The 20485-nt window shown below is 41.3% G+C and overlaps 2 protein-coding genes across 3 annotated transcripts in view; one reads left to right on the forward strand and one right to left on the reverse strand.

The window, feature by feature from the left end:
• The window catches only part of LOC139456964 (uncharacterized), a 42129-nt gene that overhangs the window by 1224 nt on the left and 20420 nt on the right, over positions 1 to 20485 (reverse strand). For both annotated transcript variants that reach the window (XM_071238456.1, XM_071238511.1), the window contains exons 20-27: positions 19074 to 19173; positions 16146 to 16283; positions 8465 to 8617; positions 6500 to 6681; positions 5364 to 5565; positions 3862 to 4086; positions 1794 to 3499; positions 13 to 115 (exon numbers count right to left, since the gene is read on the reverse strand). In XM_071238456.1, the coding sequence (XP_071094557.1) occupies positions 13 to 115; positions 1794 to 3499; positions 3862 to 4086; positions 5364 to 5565; positions 6500 to 6681; positions 8465 to 8617; positions 16146 to 16283; positions 19074 to 19173 (2809 nt within the window). The remainder of the gene's footprint in view (positions 1 to 12; positions 116 to 1793; positions 3500 to 3861; positions 4087 to 5363; positions 5566 to 6499; positions 6682 to 8464; positions 8618 to 16145; positions 16284 to 19073; positions 19174 to 20485) is intronic.
• LOC139467248 (probable G-protein coupled receptor 139) lies at positions 13329 to 14561 on the forward strand. The gene has a single exon (XM_071248921.1). It carries the CDS (start codon positions 13329 to 13331, stop codon positions 14559 to 14561), a length of 1233 nt encoding a protein of 410 aa, XP_071105022.1.

The raw sequence follows: 20485 nt of genomic DNA on the forward strand, positions 1-20485 counted from the left end.
TCAATACTGTACCTCGTTAGGGGTGACAACTTTGAGTTTCTCTGCAACTTGTGCAAAGGTTTCATCGCCTGGACCATTCTTCTTACACATCTCCAGGCAAACTTTGTCCATGTCCCTGAAAGAAATGATAGAAGTAACATCACATTGTTACGAAGGTGAGAGGCGGTGAAACGTGCATGCACATGCGTGTGTGTGAGACTACTTGTACTAGTCCACTACTTACACTGGTTTTATAGAGCTAGTCCACTGAGATACCATGCCACAGTTTAAAAAGGGTCATGAAGATCAAAACACTTTATACCAACGCTGGTGATGCTGCCAAGGGATCAAACTACCGACAGGCATTCTACCCACTAGACCACAAGGGAAGTCTTCTCATAAAGAAGGAATAACAGACAATTACACGAATATCTGATGCAGAAGAACACAGCTCGATGAAAGCCAGTGTACTTGTTTCACAAGACTTATATTGTCATGATACCTTAACTAATGGGCAGTTTGGCAAGGACGAGAGGACTAGTTCCAATTTCTATCGCTGGTGATGTCAGCCTGTACACATGGCAAATAACTTGGTCAAGGTTGGCTGGCAAAGCCTTCAGGGAATGACACTCAATCGGCCAGATCACACATTGTCACCATTAATTTTATATATCATCTTTTATGGCAAACATACAGTACTGCGGACCTACACTGCCCCAAATCTGTCCCCGGAACTACCGTAGTCGTAAGAGACCTGGAACCTGTGGGGTTCCGGGTTACAATTGGTCCAAAGCTACCTATGCTTGAAGTAAGGGGTGAATAATTGAATCGTGTTGTCAGGCTCAGTGACTTGGTTCAAGGCACGTCATCAAACCTCAATGGGTTAAAATATCACAGAGATGCCAACCCTAACTTCGGAGTAATCACTGGAGAAAAAAATCATTATTTCCTGTGAAAAAAAGTAATGTTAAGAGTACCATGCAGGTGCTGTTTTTTTATACGTATACAGGCCTATACGTACGTGAAGCATAGGTACACATGCATTGACGTTAGTACTGTAGCTGCACATATAAGCCGCACTATTTTATAAACGGGACAATAAAGCTAAAAAAAAAGCAGAAAAAATGACTCCTCTTGCGTTTGTATAGTTAAATATGACCAAACCTCGAAACTGAATATCAATCCAAACATAAAAAAATATGGACATCAACATAAAGTACTCAAAGAGAAGTTCCACAACGGCATGCGACAACCTCATCAGTGACATACATTGGGCCCACATTTCAGACAAACATGTATTTTGAATAACTTTGGTAATTATATATAGATTATTAATCACTCATGAAAGCATTTAATTCAAGGTGTTGTGCATTAACCATTTGCTCTCTGTGATATATTATACATGTAAATAATTTGTCCAAAAAATGTCAAAACTCATAATTTGGGTAGGATAAGCGTAATAGTGTAATTTTAGGCTGAAAAGCATAATCATTACGCCAAAGGAGCAATGGTTGGCATCTCTTATATCATACTCCAGACTTGGTAACTTACGTTTGCTGAAATCAGCGTTAGAAATTGGCACTAGTCCTATAGTCCTTGCCAAACTGCCCAATGGTAAAATAACATAAGGACTAGTAAAAAATTACCCTTTTCAAGGTTTTTGCTATATGTTATCATTATAAGGACTAGTGGACGAAAACTGTTAGTTTCTTACCCTGTGAAATATTGCAGAGTACGGCTCTAAACAACAAACAACCAGATATCTGATTTTGTAACGTTTCAAAGTTTACTTTTTGTTACCAATTCCTACTCACTTTGTCCATTCCACCTCAGTCTCCTCTTCCTCCTCCCACTCCATCGGTTCATCGGTGACAGGACCTGTCTGAGGTGAGGACGATACTGCACTGCCCACGGGTCCAAGCTGTGGGACATCATTGTCTCTCCCCTCAGTCAAAGCCTGGGGTTCATGTGTCCCCCAAACGCCATCGCTCTTCACAACAGCACTTGTTTCTCTGGACACTGCTGCCTGACTCGGTGGAAGGACCGATTCACCCACAGTGGGGGTATTCACCTCTGGATAACTTAGAGAAGATGCCCCAGACACTCCATGAGGCTGTAGTTTACCCTCACTATGGTCCATTCCCAGTGGAAAGGATTGTGCCCTTATGCCACTGCGTTCTGTACTGGGAGACTGTATAAGTGTCACTGGTATTCCGTCAACAGTCGTTACAACAGAGTTTCCAAATCCACCTGACTGACCTCCAATATTATTATTTTGGTGAGTACTTGAACCGCCTTGTAGATCATCTGGCTTATGGATGATGCCAGCTTTGACTAAATGTTCCTTCAACGATATAACACTCTGTTGGGTCACTTCGCTTGAAACAGGCATATTTTTCACAGGGGAATTATTTTTTGATCCAAATGTTTTGAAATTGCTGGCCAAGAAGTTGTTCATGAAGTCCATGGACATTGATATTTCTGCATCACTTCTACTTATCTCTGCTGTTTTCATTGCCTTGGCAAGAATGTCTGACATACAACTCTGTGAAGCATCCCCTTGCATAGATTGGCCATCAAACATTTCCAGGATGGACATTCCGAAGCCTGTTCCAGACACACTGCCACCGTCAGAGGCTTGGACTTGTGCTGATGTTGCCGTGCAGGACGGTGTGTTGGCTGCAGAAGCTGTCGGCGTTGGCATCTGTTTGCCACTGTTCAGTGTGATGGCATCTGTATGAGATACGCCGACTGGCATCAGATTAGGGAAACTCACAGCTCCCTTGGACCTTCCTGCCTCAAAATTTGGTAATGAAGCTGCTTCCCTAGGAATCTTACTCTCCTTTACTGAAGGAACAGATGACCCAGACAGTGCTGAGATTGAGGAACCTATGGTTAATGTCGTTTTCACAGCTCCACTTGATCTCCCAGAAGTCTGAGTCACCCCAATAGAGATCTGTGTGACATTAGGACTAGAGGGACCCTTTGATGGAGACAGCTTTACAAATCCACCCATTTGCCCTGCTGGCTTGATAGTACTGGGTGGTGCAATCTCAATGAGTCTGTCGGACCCTGGGACCTGTGTTGAGGGGGTGGTGACAGAGGGGGGGACCAGGGTCAGAACACTGGGACACACAGCTGTAACTGTAGCACTAGAGGTGAACACAGGACTAAAGGAGGTGAACATGACTGGACAGGATGTCACAGGAGTCGGGGAGTCGCCATTCTGATCCTGCAGTATCTGGTCCTGCATGATCACTGGGGGGTTGACGATGAGGTCATCGGGCACACTGACAACATATTCGGATGTCCGTGTGGCGGAAGTCTTTTCACGGAACTTCCTTGTTCTTGTCATGACACCTGCGTCAGAATGAGCACTTCCTGCTACCTCAGAGGCAGCATCCGACTCGCAGCTTGTCACCGGCTCCTGTTTGACCGGCTCCTGTTTGACCGGGGAGTATCCTATCTCATTGAGGGACAGAAACCTCTTCTGGCCAGCCTTCTGACGACAGATCTTCAACTGAAAGAGCAGGTTCATTTCATAAGTAATAAGATTAAATATACAATGGCATGTCTGAAAACAGCATATCAATTATTAGGAGCACAGCATCACTTTAAGCAGCAGTTGCCAGGTGTTGCAGTCAATGTTTTGTAAATTTTTTAATCATGGTTCCTTGGGTGAAAATAATATTCACACTTTTCGCTCATTGGAGAGAAAACTAGGCTACTCTTCTGCCCAGGATCCTGTTTCACAAAGACATTGTAGTGTTACACTTTAGATTTGTTGCAACTCCCATAGTAACACTGATAAAAGTCATAGCTAGAATCCCTAGGCCCTTGGTTTCCAAGACAGACTGAGACTGTACAATAAACCAATCTCACTTTGATCTTCTTTGCCCTGGCCGGCGAGGAGTGACTGACTGATGGGGACACAATGGTTGGCCGACTGCTGAGACAATTGTGGTTCTCCTTGTCTGCGGTCTGGTCTTCCTCCAGCTCCAGGGAGGTGCTGGTATGGGGGGAGGGGGGCATAGCCTTGTGGACCACCACTTCAGCTGGATGCAGCTTCTTGCTGCTAGGTTGGAAGTATAGCTTCCCATCAATCACCTGCAACAAATTACCTCGTCAATATACAATGTTCTGAGATCAATCTAGGAATTTTACATAAGTGCCTGTGGCCATTAAACTGCAAAAGAACATTATGTTGTCCCAAACTGAGAATCTTTAAAGGACGTTTCTCCATAAATAATGTATCAGAGCATGGTGTATTGATATAGATATAGAACTTCCTTTGAATGAGTACCCGAGGCAGGCAAGAGACTTTATTTCTCTCATTGTTATACTACATCTGAGACAGGCAAGCTTGGGGATCGAAGAGGGCATGTAAGGAAACATCACTGCTCAAGGATCACAAAGGTGATCATTGCAGGTTGTAACACATTATCAGGGATGTGAGCAGGTTTTGCCCAAGAGAGAGGAAAACTCTAAGGGGGTCTGGGGGCATGCCCCCCCCATAAATATTTGGTTGCATTTTAAGCAATTTCGCGCCGTTTGGACATCCTTCAAACCAAGAAATATAATTAAGTCTATGGCAAAAGTCAAGTCAAATAAACAAAGATGGCAGATGCAGTAAAATTACAAAGTTAAATCAGTACTTTTAAAAAATCTGGCACAGCTTCCATGCATCCGGCTACCCGCGGGGTCTGGATGTTCAAGCATATTGATAAAAGATTACCTTATACTTACCTTGAAAAAAACAAAACAACATTGCAATTAGACATTAATACAACATATATCCCCTGAAGGACGATGAAGAAACATACATAGTTTTCTCGCTAATCACATGAACAACTGTAAAACATCTCATTCACTTATGGGCTAAAAGACAACTTTATCTTAAAAACAAGCCATCTTCAGAGTATTAACAATTGCTGTGAGACGCCACACCCCACGTTATAGTGCAAGTATTCGTGACAGAAAACATATGTGTCATGAATGATAGTAAAGGCATATATGATGCTGAAAGCTCTGATCGAAAACAGGACAATCCGCGACGGTTGGGCGAAAACACAATAATATTTTTCGGAGAATTTTTTCAAATCTTTGATTATATTTTTATGAGGAAGACGATTTTTTCCGAGGACTACTGTTCTAAAAAACACGATTTTCCGCGTTTCCGCTGAGATTTCACATCCCTGCATTATATATACAATCCCTCCTCAGTCTCACCATCCTTTACAGTTGGTTGCATTTGAATGATATGTGAGTGAACTATATTTCCCATTTGGGAATTTGGGAAATTTTACTTTTAATTGCTCCAGACTTGGAGGCCTCTGAGCAGGTGTAAATAAATCATTTTACAGACCTAACAGTAGATTACGTACCTTGAGACAACAGTTGAAGCAATGTCTGATGCGTTTGTGCAGCTTCATGTCATTGGGATCGTCGTGACAGTCACACGGACAGCAATTGGTGCGGTACGGGTCCATCTCACTTGGCATGATGACGTCTTCGAAACTGTCCACACTCGCATCCTCATCCAAGTCACTATCACCAAGGGTCACCATCTCAAAGCTGTCCATGTAGCTGCCAACACACATTGTTTTCCACCTCAACACAACAGGCGAAACATGACACAGAGTTAGAAGGCGCTACCTACAAGATGCTGGTCATAAACATAAGATTATGGAATTTTTCATAATTATGAAATATGTGAACAGTATAACAGAAAATGTTCTCCAATATATTTTAATCTTATTCAACACACAGAACCTGTCTGAGGTACACTAACCTCCCCTAGTGTTCACGAGGAGATGGATACAGTACCTGTCTGACCTACACTAAACTACCCTAGTGTTCACGAGGAGATGGATACAGTACCTGTCTGACCTACTCTAACCCCCCCTAGTGTTCACGAGGAGATGGATACAGTACCTGTCTGACCTACTCTAACCCACCCTAGTGTTCACGGGGAGATGGATACAGTACCTGTCTGACCTACACTAGCCTTCCCTAGTTTTCACGAGGAGATGGATACAGTACCTGTCTGACCTACTCTAACCCCCCCTATTGTTCACGAGGAGATGGATAAAGTACTTGTCTGACCAACACTAACCTCCCCTAGTGTTCACGAAATGGATACAGTACCTGTCTGACCTACACTAACCTCCCCTAGTGTTCACGAGATGGATACAGTACCTGTCTGACCTACACTAACCTCCCCTAGTGTTCACGAGGAGATGGATACAGTATGTGTCTAACCTACACTAGCCTTCCCTAGTGTTCACGAGGAGATGGATACAGTACCTGTCTGACCTACACTAGCCTTCCCTACTGTTCACGAGGAGATGGATACAGTACCTGTCTGACCTATTCTAACCCCCCCCTAGTGTTCAAGAGATGGATACAGTACCTGTCTGACCTACACTAGCCTCCCCTAGTGTTCACGAGGAGATGGATACAGTATGTGTCTAACCTTCACTAAACTCCCCTACTGTTCACAAGGAGATGAATACAGTACCTGTCTGGTGGCTTGTCCTCGGGGAAGAACACGGAGAACTCCTCCTGAAGATGAGGCATACCTCGAATGAGGGGCTTAATGAGGTCTCGCAGATCGTCGGGAGATCGCTTGGGGTTCTGGTACCACTGGGACAGAGTCTTGAGAACTCGCTGGAAGTGATGCGGCTGCTGCTCGTAGTTCACCTGCAGACAGTTACAGTATTTCGCATCATCAATACCTTACCTTATTCCAGCTATTAAGCGAGGTCTGTAAATAATCAAATCTGGACCAGACAATCCAGTGATTAACATCATTAGCATCGATCTATGCGATTGGGATACCAAGACATGCATGACACAAGTCAGCGAGCCTGACCGCTCAATCCTGTTAGTCGCCTCTTACGACAAGCATAAATTAGCGCTGATAATAAGGTAATGAACCTTGGTCAGCAATGTGGTATAGCCCTTTAGCTATCTCCTCTATGCTTTTCTATTGTCACCATCTTCAAGGGAGTTACCTGACTATAAAAGTACAGTTTCCACTAGGCTGGGATTTCTGGGCTTGATAGTAGCACCACCTGTGGCTATTAGGAGTTATGTCCCTTCTATGTCCCTCCTATTGACTAATCAGATTCCACTTCTCAGTAAAATCATAATCTGACATCTGACCCAGTTGATGTGAATAATCTATGTAGTCGGTAACAACATGGGGGAAGGTTGACGTTTCTATAACTTCCGAAGACAACTACAGCGGAACAAATATCTCAATAAACAGTGCAGACATCAATTCACTAATCTGAACAGCTCCAGTGCATGTGTAGAGTCGATTTGACACATTGATGCATATATATATACATAGAACATGAATTCCACGTGCACTGAATCAAACTCCACTGCAGCCCCCTGTCCAGTAACACTGTATTCCCACAGATTAGTCTACAGTTTCATTGTCAGTAGTTTCATGTAAGCAAGCCATCCTTCTACTAAGTGAGTGAGTGAGTTGGGTTTAACGCCGCGTTTAACTATATTGCAGTTATACCGCGGTGTGTAAGCTTAATGTGGGAGGAAAGCCCGAAGTGATGAAGGTCTCAGACATTGAACACTTCGGTGAAATCCACGAGCACGAGTATGGTGCTGACAAACCTAGAAACATAATCGGGGTGAACAGGGATTCGAACCCACAATAATAGGTTGATGGTGTGTCCAAAGATGCAACTCTGCACAGTCAATCAGAGGGCCTTAGATGACTGGGCCACCCGTGCCCCCCTTTCTACTAAGAAGTGAGTGGGCAACAAGCTTTGTTTCTTGTTTAACTTTTCACTCAGCAATATTAAATCTATATGATGTCGGGCGGAAATTCATTGGGTCTGTAGTAGACTCTGTACAGACAGTCCATTGATTAACATCATGAGCAACAATGACATGAGATCAACCAAGTCCCCAAGACGGACAACCAAACCATTGCTTGCCTCTTACAACCATAATAGGTCGCTGGGGACAAACTTTATACCAGTATACCGAAATAAGCTTTTCAAATGATACGTCTTGCAATATTTTGTCCAGAGTTCCAGTATATTGGGTAAAACATATATATGACAAGTTTCATTATTAATTGAATCTTTTAACCTGAAATCGACTTAGAAATTCATTCACATATGATGTTTCCCTTCAAAATTGATTGACAAAAGGACAGAATGCATATGTGGCTGACTTTTACAGTGTAATATTTACTTTTGTATGTATAAAAAAAGGATTCAATTAATAATGAAACTTGTCATATATATGTTTTACCCAGTGTCAATCACTATCAAATACCTTAGCTACCAGTATATCCCAACACATGCCGTAAAACAGATACCTGTATCACTATAAATTGTAATACAATTGTCTTTTCAGCCCTACCATCCTTTCACCAGACATAAATTGTCATCAAACAGTAGGACGTCCTTATGATCATGCTAATATGTTCCTATCTAGCTGTGGGTACCTCCAGCTTCCTGAGGAGTGTCCTGGCCTTGGTGACCTCCTGGTTCTGCATGAAGCAGCCACACATCAGGGCCTGTTCCGGGAGGAGGAACCCCGCGAAGTCCCCCAGCAGCTCGGGGAAGTCCTTCAGCAGCTGGCTCAGCCTCTTGTACACCTGGAGGAGAGAAAACCACCATTTTGTACAAAAGATCTATACTTTCACTTTGCATTTTAAATTGACGTACACAAGTAGAAACAGTGTTCAAAATACCTGCCTCCCTGACAGTCCGAGATATTCTGTTTCGCTGATGGATGGTCAGTTTTCGAAAGTTGCATGAGCGATGGTCGGGAGTTATAGTTACTATAGTTGCCAATCCACCATTTTATTGTTATCTTCTTAGAACTAACATTAAACTGTTTGGTTAACGAAGGATAGGGCAACCCTGGATAAAACGACCCTCGATGGACAGGTACATCGGATATAACAAAGGATAGGCCATCCTGGATACAACGACCCTCAACTGACAGGTACATAGGATGTAACGAAGGATAGGGCAACCCTGGATACAACGACCCTTAATGGTCAGGTACATCGGATATAACAAAGGATACAGGCAACCCTGGATAAAACGACCCTCGATGGACAGGTACATCGGATGTAATGAAGGATAGGGCAACCCTGGATACAACAACCCTCGATGGACAGGTAAAACAGATATAACAAAGGATACGGGCAACCTTGGACACAACGACCCTCAATGGACAGGTACATCGGATATAATTAAGGATTGACTGTGTATTTTTTTTTGGTTCATTGAGGTATGTTTCGAAAAACGGATATGCAAACTTTTGTAAGAATCCGCTACGCGCTGCCCAAGGGCTGCCCATATCTTCAATACCTCAATGAACCGAAAAAAATATACAGTCAATGCTTATAATTAAATTCGACAACGTAAAACATGTTTTATCTACAATAGTTTAACCCAAAACAGTTGCATATATCAAAACAGACAAAAATGACGACATTGATAAACATTCCAGGTGTAGGAATACATACTGTGGCGTGACATGAATCAGGTGATCATTTAATTTATGCACATAACTTGACATGCCTACAGTCAGTAGCCAATCAACGGAGAGTGGGATTAAAACAATGTTCATTGGACCTGTCAATTAAGGCAAGAGGCGAAAAGAACTGCAACAGTCAGACTGTAACGAACCGGAAGAAATATGTCCGAGAGAAGGCGGCTGTTTCAAATAACATGGTCATTTACTGCATGATTCAAACATTACTTCCCTGATTACGGTAAAACACAGTTGGAGAAATGCTAGTTAGAAATGAAACCCGAAGACATAAAAGTTGAACCGAGGCGAGCGGGAAAAAAACAGGCGAGCGAGCCTGCACGTTTGCTGTTTCATTCATTATCGGCCTTCAGTTTCAAAGGGTAGTTTGGACAATGAATATGCATGAAAGTCGCTAAATGTCTTGTGTATGACGTTACACGTGAGCAAAAAGGGAATTCCCTCGACTGTACTATTGGGATTCCCCGACATTCCGCAGTAATAAAAGTAGTGCGCCGCGGTGGGCGTGGCTTAATTTTTTACATTCATTGGGAAATGAATGCAAGAACACGTGACCAATTCAGCTAATCAGAATGCAGGAATTTCCATGAACACACCGAAAATTTAATTATCAAAGGATACAGGCAACCCTGGACACAACCATAATGAGGAAGTACTGGGGATAGTACTGGGGATATAATGAGGAAGTACATGGATATAATGAGGAAGTACATGGATATAATGAGGAAGTACGAGGGGAAGTACTGGGGACATAATGAGGAAGCACTAGTGATATAATGAGGAAGTACTGGGGATATAATGAGGAAGTACTGGGGATATAATGAGGAAGTACTGGGGACATAATGAGGAAGTACTAGGGATATGATGAGGAAGTACATGGATATAATGAGGGAGTACTGGGGACATAATGAGGAAGTACTGGGGATATAATGAGGAAGTACTTGGATATAATGAGGAAGTATTAGGGATATAATGAGGAAGTATTAGGGATATAATGAGGAAGTACTAGGGATATAATGAGGAAGTACATGGATATAATGAGGAAGTACATGGATATAATGAGGAAGTACATGGATATAATGAGGAAGTACATGGACATAATGAGGAAGTACATGGATATAATGAGGAAGTACATGGATATAATGAGGAAGTACATGGATATAATGATGAAGTACTAGGGATATAACGAGGAAGTATATGGAGATATAACAAGGAGGCAAACCCTTGATACAATGCCCTGGGACTGGCAGATACATAAGTTATGGCAAGGGCAATCTCAAATTCTAATCTAAACACATCCCTGTCATCGAGATATTGGAAATCTAATAGAGAAACACTAGGATGCTCAACGTTTACCATGGCTACCATGGCTACCTCCACCCTTTGATTTATGAGATATGAGCAGTATAACTGACAAGTCAGCTGCTAAATATAATAATGTTAAGTTAATATCCAAGCTACAACACATTTGATTCAGCTTTTATTGGTTGAGACCGAAATGTTATCGCTATCCGCCACCATGGAGCACATTACAATCTAAAGAGTCCTATAAAGCCTGAAGAAGAGATAGGCAATAGGGTTGATTTATGTCATCAGAAAAAATGACTAAATGTAAAATCAATACACACAAAAGGCACCTTCTCAGGAAAAAATAATTTATGGCAGCCGCACAATTCTCGAACTCAGTCTTGTTAAGTATCTCTTAGACAAACTAACTTCAGTTGTTTCTAAAAAACAAGTCTCCATTGCAGACACTATGCACTTAAGTTGAAAAGCACAGAGCAAGGGCCATAACTCCGCATAATTTACACCACCAATTTTCGAACTCTGTCTTGGCAAGTATCTCTAATATATTAGCATGCAAACATCATTCATGTAATTTCAGTAGTTTCTGAGACGCAGAATGCACGAAGTAAAAAAGAACAGAGCAAGGGCCAAACTAGGTAAAAAATGAATTTAAGACACCAACTATCAAACTCATTTAACATCATGACCAGTAATATCAATGTGTAAAGTTTCACTTCTCTAACTTGAATATTTTTTTAGACACTTTGTCCCCTTTGAGAATGGACAAACTCCATTCCTATATCCTCTGCTACACTTCAAGGTGGGGGATAAAAATGCACCTTGCAGAACCATTCCTCACTGCACCTACCTTCCACTATATTTTTTTATTTCTGAGTACTTCTTCTTGTAGAAGAAACGACAAAAAAACCTTATCAAATTGGATATAAAACCAAATTTGTTAAAAACAATATGATGACAACAACTGTGATGAGGAGAATATGGGATGTACAAATTACCACCATGAAGTTGAACAGAAGTTGTCTTTTGTCCATACACTTTAAACAAGAACTTCCTAAACTTCAGACAAAACTACATTTTCTTTTACATGAAAATATGCCAGTGATTGCTAATCAATAGAATTTCTGTGCTCAATTCCACTTGTACAACAAACAAAGGAAGAGGTTGCCACAGTGGAAAGATAAGCATGTGATAAGAGCTCTCTTCAACTGGAAATGTCAAATATTTAAGTTACGCCTAACCAATACATTACACATTATTTCAAGTCCCAAACAATTGTTAAAAGTAACAACTCCAATTCTAATACATATGACCAAATCTTCGGATCTTGAGGGCCAATAATATGGGAGTTTTTCACACCATGTCCTTTAACTTTTCATACTAAAACATATTATGACCTAATTACAGCATAACGCTACTCCACATCAGCTGACTGGACAGGTGGAACTTGGCTCTCACCAGTCATAATATAACTGACCCAACCAGCCCATGAAGGGTTCTCAAACAGTCATAAATAATTGTGTCAACAAAACCAAGATGGGAAGAAAGCATATTTACTGATACTGGTGATATCAAGTGGGCCACGCTGTATTATTAGTCAGCATTGAACAAGTGGACCACTTGCTGTCTGTCATATTCTGTTTTATGCTCCATCTGGGTCCTATGACACACAAACCTTAAGCCACTTCTGACTTTAACACTTTTGAGGCCCCAGAAAACTGCAATGACTCGGCTGATTCAGTGTGCAATATATAGCAATCCAAAGCCAAATTATCACAAAACCGCTACCAAACTTTTGATTCTCAACATACACCCCTTAATGAACTGTTTGATTGGCATTTGAAGAAGGTGGTAAGTAGCAGTAAAGACTTTATGGATGACAACTTCTTTATTCCATTAGACCCCTAAATGGCTGTATGACATGGTGCACAGCGATAGAAACTCACAGTTTTAGTCCACTAGTCCTTATAAAGAAAACATATAGCTAACACTTAAAAAGGGCATATTTCTACCAATTATTGAGCAGTTTGGCAACGACTACAGGACTAGTGCCAATTTCTAATGCTGCTGCACCAAGGTAAATGGCTTCAGCTTGAGCAGGTGCTTCCTGCCTAGGTGGTGGGTGTTGATGGGTTAACTCTCCTCCTGACCTAGCCACGTGAACAGTGAGGAGACCACTCACGCCAGCTGTCTTTCACCTGCCAGTCCTCACGATGTTGCTCCATACAGACATAACGCTCGGAGACAGTCAAATCTCTAGCTGTGAGTACAAGTAGTCGCTTACATAACTCACACAGCTTGTATGCTGTATGTTCTCACTGAGCAGAGATCTGTGTTTCGTGTTAATGTGTATATCCAGGAGGATTATGAACCAGAGAGACGTTTGTGATCATCTTGATGTCTTGGATCATGTCCATACACATCTCGATACTGGGTAAAATCGGTGCCACCATTTCCACCATCCAATCATAAACGTGAGCTATCGTGTCAACCCAACAATGGCAGGGAACTCAACGCAAGAAATGACAACAATAATGTTTGATGTCGACATGACGGAGAACGGTACAAACTCAACTCTCAATGGCACAGATGGAGGTATTCGTCCACCAATGCCATCCTTTGATCTGGAAACTATTCTCAACTCGTATGTAGAGTACCGATGGTCGAGATACCTCGGTATCTACTGTTACCCTATTCTTGTTGTGCTTGGAACTATAGGCAATGTGCTAAGTTTTATTGTGATGACTAGGAAAACGATGCTGAGATCGTCCACCTGCTACTACATGGCCGTGTTGGCAGTTGCCGATACTATGGTTCTGTATTTCGGTTGTCTCCGGAAGTGGTTCGCTTACCTCACTGGATGGGATGCTCTCATACTGAGTCCAGCGGCTTGCAAAATATTCAACTTTCTCACGTACTGGAGTTTTGACTTTGCAGCTTGGATACTGGTTGCCATGACAGTGGAACGCTACATTGCCATACACTTTCCATTCACTGTCACTAAACATGCAACTATTCCCCGAGCTAAAGTTGTGTCCATTTTTCTTGGAGTGATTTTCGTGGGGATCAACGCTCACTTCTTTGCAACAGTGACCATCAGTGATAGGGGATACTGCAGCTCTCAGGAAGAGTACATCCGATTCAATGATTATGTGTTTCCATGGATAGATGCAGCCTTGTATTCCTTCATTCCCTTCATCGTTCTGCTTGTGTTCAACATCCTTATCATCCTCGACAGCAGGAAAGCCATTAAGCGACAACAAACTCTTCAAGCATCATCACTGAATAACACAAATACCTTTACCATCCGTTCAAACTCACGTCTAACGGTGATGCTTCTGTCAGTGTCCTTGACCTTCCTTGTGGCCTCTGCACCGAAAGCTGCTCTAATTATCATAAAGCCATACACTTTCGACTTCTACGATGGGCCTTTGGTTGACTTCCATCTACTATCGAAGTACACGCTGACGGCTTCGGTGATGAACTTCTTAACGTATGGCAACCATGCCATAAACTTCTTACTGTACTGCATCAATGGACAGAAGTTCCGCAGCGAGTTGAAACGACTCATATATGTGTGCACTCACAGGAAACAACGAAGAAGAATAGCCTCACTGCAGATTGAGATGGGGGATGGTGTCAGAAGGAACTCGACTTGCACTGACTTGGTCATGAAGTCAATGCCTGACTTCGTCACAACCATTAGGGATCCTCAAGTCAGTGAACCATAAAGTTAAACACATGGGACATAAAAGGGGATCAAGTGTGAAATCAGCTTCACTAGAAACACTCATAAAATCTCCAATATGATCAAGGTGACAAATATTTGTTCAACCTAACTGGATGACAACAAATGTGACCAAAAGGTGATCAGGTGCAAAAAATCAGACTCACTAGAAGCACTCACAAACTCAATATGATCAAGGTGACAAATATTCTCCACCCAACCGTTACACTGGATCATAACACAAGGATACAGACATGTGATGAAAAGGTGATCAAGTGCAAAATAAGGTTCACCTGAAACATTCATAAAATCTCCAACATCATCAAGGTGACATTTGCCAAGGACACCACCGAACTCAGAACTACTTTACTGTGGTGAGACAATGTAATGTGGGTTACAGCACCAGAGCAGTAAGATTACTGTGGAATGAGAACTTGATCCTGTTTGTTTGTTGTTTAACACCGCCCTCAGCAATATTCAAGCTATATGACGGTGGTCTGTAAATAATCGAGTCTGGACAGACAATCCAGTGATTGTTAACATGAGCATCGATCCACGCAATTGGGATACGATGACATGCATCAGCTAAGTCAGCGAGCCTGACTACCTGATCCTGTTAGTCGCCTCTTATGACAAGCATAGTCGCCTTTGTCCCATGGGTTGCTGAAGACCTATTCTAACCCGGATCTTCATGGGTCCCTCGATCCTGACAGAGACTTGTTACATAAAGCCTGATTCATGTTGGTTTTTTTTCCACAAAATATATTCAGCAAAGTGTTACTGTTAAGAAGGGTCAGGACACAGTACAAAGATATCAATGAACTTATTTTCTACTCCTGTATCATGGACAAACCAGATGAACAAAGACAGATGATCACACTGCAGTGACTGAAAATGGCACAGTCATCGCCCTACTGTTCACACTGCTATCAAGGCATCTACATCAAAGCAATGACTTTTACCAGAATAAACGTAAGATTCATGACACATACTTTGAGTTGTTTCCTTGATATTGACAAAGTATTTCATACTGTCATACATCTGATATATGTCTTGATCTGAGATTATGTATATACTGAACAAAAGAATTTAGGGATCAAACATTTTGGGGATTATTTTTTGTAGTGAAGACTGAGCACACAATTTCATAAAAATATTCATTCTTTTGTTCAGAATATATGTAATCTCGGTATTTAGCATATATCAAAAACTGTTGTCACTTTACTGTACATTCAAGATATCAAAATCTTTGTGAGCTCTTTTTATTTTATCAAGTTTTTCTGCGATAAATTTTGTCTATAATCTATGAGTAAATAAACATGTTGGTTTACATCTCATGTTGGTCAGAACAATTGTAATGCGAATCAGACAAAAAGCACATCTAAAAGTGTAAGCAGTGAAAAATAAGAAGAAATTAAAAGAAATTCCAGTCACATAAATATCTACTTAACAAAAGAATGTTGTGTTTATGAAGACATACCACTGATCCAATCTGTTGATGAGCAGATGGCAAAATTTCCTTCTTGTAATTCTGATGATAAATTGATTTAGTACTATTAAAGCTTCAAGGAAGCCTTCTGATACTCACCTCGACAGCTGAGAGTCCATCCTTCCCTACGTTGTACATGAGTGTGAGGAACTCCTCGTATACCTGCAGGTTCCCACTCAGACCATCACGAACCCTGTCCAGGTACGCCTGGGCGAACGCCGTGTCCTTCTCGTCTTTCTATACATGAGGAATATGTTCATTTTGTATTTAGTGATGAAACAATGAATTCTTTGAAAAATAACTCATTTGAGTATACAATCAATATCTCACTCAAGAATAAAACTGGAAATACTTTAAGCCTGCCTGAAAGACACTATGGTTGTATTTCTGGTCAAATGACATGATTATCTCAATTTGGGACCTGACAAGATGAGAAAAACATGTTTTTTGACAAGGAAAGACAAATATCCTGAGTATTTTGATTAGCAATAATTCAGGAATATTTTAGAATACCGTCAGATCAGACAGAAGTTGTGCTGGAGTTATCTCAAAATACCAGAGTATGTGATCAGGACAAAAAGGCTGAGAGGTTTTCTCTACATCTATATCGCCTATCACCTCTATCAACAGATGCAGGTTGTCGGCCATTATAACTCAGGTGGAAAGAACAAGGATATGGTGGTGACAAAGGTTCATATTTGTGGCAAATTGGGATTCAAACCACAGATCAGCGCATCCTGGCATCGATAAAACTGTCAGTGACATTGCTTGAAACAAATATCATCGGCACATTTTCATGACTTTAGCTTCTATACCATGATTTCCATGAGTAATTCTCTTACCTCGCACATGGATGTCAGATTCTGATTGACTTGAGACCCATTATATTATTTTCGATGCATGTTAGGTACATTTCTTGTTTCCCACTCGAACTGCCGAAATGTTGGCATGACATTTGCAACATGCCAACCACAATTTTGTATCTTGAATTAATGATGTAAGACACCATTCTTTGGATATTTACCATATTTTCTTAACGAAAAAGACCTAGGGAAATTCTGTGGTAACTGGTATTCTTACTGAATTGTTCCTAAGCATGCACACCGGTACATAAGACACACCCCCTAACATAATGAGGTTTGTGGCAAGTTAAATTTGTTGTCCACCGGTCTCTCAGGTGACATGGGTTGATGAAGCTTCTCTGTTTATGTATGTTTCCCTCGCCCTTCGTGCTCAAGGGAAATATTCTAACATAGAGGGTATCGGAGTACATAATCAAACATACAGGGGTATCAGGGAACATAATCTAACATAGAGGGTATCGGGGAACATGAACTAACATAGAGGGTATCGGGGAACATGAACTAACATAGCGGGTATCGGAGTACATACTCAAACATAGAGGGTATCGGGGAACATGAACTAACACAGGGGGTATCAGGGAACATAATCTAACATAGAGGGTATCGGTGAACATGAACTAACATAGAGGGTATCGGGGAACATGAACTAACATAGAGGATATCAGGGAACATAAACTAACATAGAGGGTATCGGGGAACATGATCTAACATAGAGGGTATCGGGGAACATGAACTAACACAGGGGGTATCAGGGAACATAAACTAACATAGAGGGTATCAGGGAACATGAACTAACATACAGGGTATCGGGGAACATGAACTAACATAGAGGGTATCAGGGAACATGAACTAACATAGAGGGTATCAGGGAACATGAACTAACATAGAGGGTATCATGGAACATGAACTTACATAGAGGGTATCGGGGAACATGAACTAACATAGAGGGTATCAGGGAACATGAACTAACATAGAGGGTATCGGGGAACATGAACTAACATAGAGGGTATCAGGGAACATGAACTAACATAGAGGGTATCGGGGAACATGAACTAACATAGAGGGTATCATGGAACATAAACTAACATAGAGGGTATCGGGGAACATGAACTAACATAGAGGGGAACAGGGAACATGAACTAACATAGAGGGTATCGGGGAACATAAACTAACATAGAGGGTATCAGGGAATATAAACTAACATAGAGGGTATCGGGGAACATGAACTAACATAGAGGGTATCGGGGAACATAAACTAACATAGAGGGTATCAGGGAATATAAACTAACATAGAGGGTATCAGGGAACATGAACTAACATAGAGGGTATCGGGGAACATGAACTAACATAGAGGGTATCAGGGAACATGAACTAACATAGAGGGTATCAGGGAACATGAACTAACATAGAGGGTATCGGGGAACATGAACTAACATAGAGGGTATCAGGGAACATAAACTAACATAGAGGGTATCAGGGAACATAAACTAACATAGAGGGTATCAGGGAACATGAACTAACATAGAGGGTATCAGGGAACATGAACTAACATAGAGGGTATCAGGGAATATAAACTAACATAGAGGGTATCAGGGAACATAAACTAACATAGAGGGTATCGGGGAACATGAACTAACATAGAGGGTATCGGGGAACATGAACTAACATAGAGGGTATCAGGGAACATGAACTAACATAGAGGGTATCAGGGAACATGAACTAACATAGAGGGTATCGGGGAACATGAACTAACATAGAGGGTATCAGGGAACATAAACTAACATAGAGGGTATCAGGGAACATAAACTAACATAGAGGGTATCGGGGAACATGAACTAACATAGAGGGTATCAGGGAACATGAACTAACATAGAGGGTATCGGGGAACATGAACTAACATAGAGGGTATCAGGGAACATAAACTAACATAGAGGGTATCAGGGAACATGAACTAACATAGAGGGTATCAGGGAACATGAACTAACATAGAGGGTATCAGGGAACATGAACTAACATAGAGGGTATCAGGGAATATAAACTAACATAGAGGGTATCAGGGAACATAAACTAACATAGAGTGTACTTCAACCTATGTCCCCCTCGAAACCAGTGGACAGCTAATAACGTTAGCGAGCAAATGCATTGTAACCATGGCAACACTAACCCTTGGATCCATCTCCAAGAGATCTGGCGCCAACATGGCCAGCGTTTGTTCCTTCTTCTTCTTGCTCTTGCTCCTCTCTCGGTTTTTCTTGTGGTCAAACCTAAACAACACAAAATGTGTGGAATTCCATTAGAAAATGTTTACATAATAAATTAATGTTGAAATGGATGAAGAATCTTTGACTGGTTAATCTATAACTCAGCAGTGACTGTTAACATGGAGCCCATCTCTCTAAACTATACTTTGTACAAATGGCAACAGACAACCAGTCTGAAAAGACCCAAGGGAAACAACTCTAGATACAAACTTAACATGGAGAATGAAATCAGCCCATCTCAAATAATTTATACGATGAATACATGGCATATGAAGAGGTCACGCTGATCACACAACAACCTGAAAGACCCAAGGGAAACAACTCTAGATACAAACTGTGAGCTGAGAATCATATGAAAATTAAGGTAATTTACTTTCTTAAAGTTTCTGATGTCAACTTCCTTAGTTATCATGGTTATGGCTCTAATTTCAGAGTAATTCCACTAAAACTGAGGCGTCTGCTTAAGCCACATGCACTATAACCTTCAGCACGTTTAGTGAGCACTCATAAACATATTTTAAAGATGTCAGCATGATAAGTATTCCATACAAACAAAACATTATTCCCCAATTATGATATCCAAGAAGTCTGCTAACGGTCCTATCGTCACTGTGAAGGAGTTCAGTGAGTGAATGAACGGCTTTAAGTCAATTTCAGAAACACTCCACTTGACATGGCCCTTTTTAGATATCAGCACAACAAGCTTGTTTGTTTGTTGTTTAACACCACACTCAGCAATATTCCAGCTATATGACGGTGTTCTGTAAATAATCAAGTCTGGACCAGACAATCCAGTGATTGATATCATGAGCATCAATCCAAGCAATTGGGATAGGATGACATGCATCAGTCAACGAGCCTGACCACCCGATCCTGTTAGTGGCCACTTGCGACAAGCATAGTCACCTTCTACAGCAAGCATGGGTTGCTGAAGACCTTTTTTAAACCTGGATCTTCAAGGGCGCATGATAAGTGAATGACTTTACAATTGACCTGACCCTAACCTCAACAGAAAATTATCATATGCAAAACCATGTTAACAGTGCGGGTGACGCAACAATGTCACAGCTAGGTTTTAGATTTCAGTTCAGTATCAAAATAATGGAGCAACTCCCATACCACTTGTCCCCTTGTACATATACCAGCTTGTTTTGCTTAAACTCTCCACACAAATAATTATTATATAATTAAATATATATTTAGCAAGTTTAGACTAACGATGTGGTTTTGTGTTTTTGTTTGTTGTTTAATGCTGCACTCAGCAATATTCCAGCTATATGCCAGCTGTCTGAAAATAATCAAATTTGGGCCAGAT

Source organism: Haliotis cracherodii, unplaced genomic scaffold (genome assembly GCF_022045235.1).
Source record: "Haliotis cracherodii isolate W230 unplaced genomic scaffold, xgHalCrac1.p SCAF_1, whole genome shotgun sequence".
NCBI classification, from domain to species: Eukaryota; Metazoa; Mollusca; class Gastropoda; order Lepetellida; family Haliotidae; genus Haliotis; species Haliotis cracherodii.

What these genes read in the sequence shown, in the direction of transcription:
- LOC139467248 (XM_071248921.1), top strand. Translation starts at nt 13,329, where the DNA reads ATGGCAGGGAACTCAACGCAAGAAATGACAACAATAATGTTTGATGTC.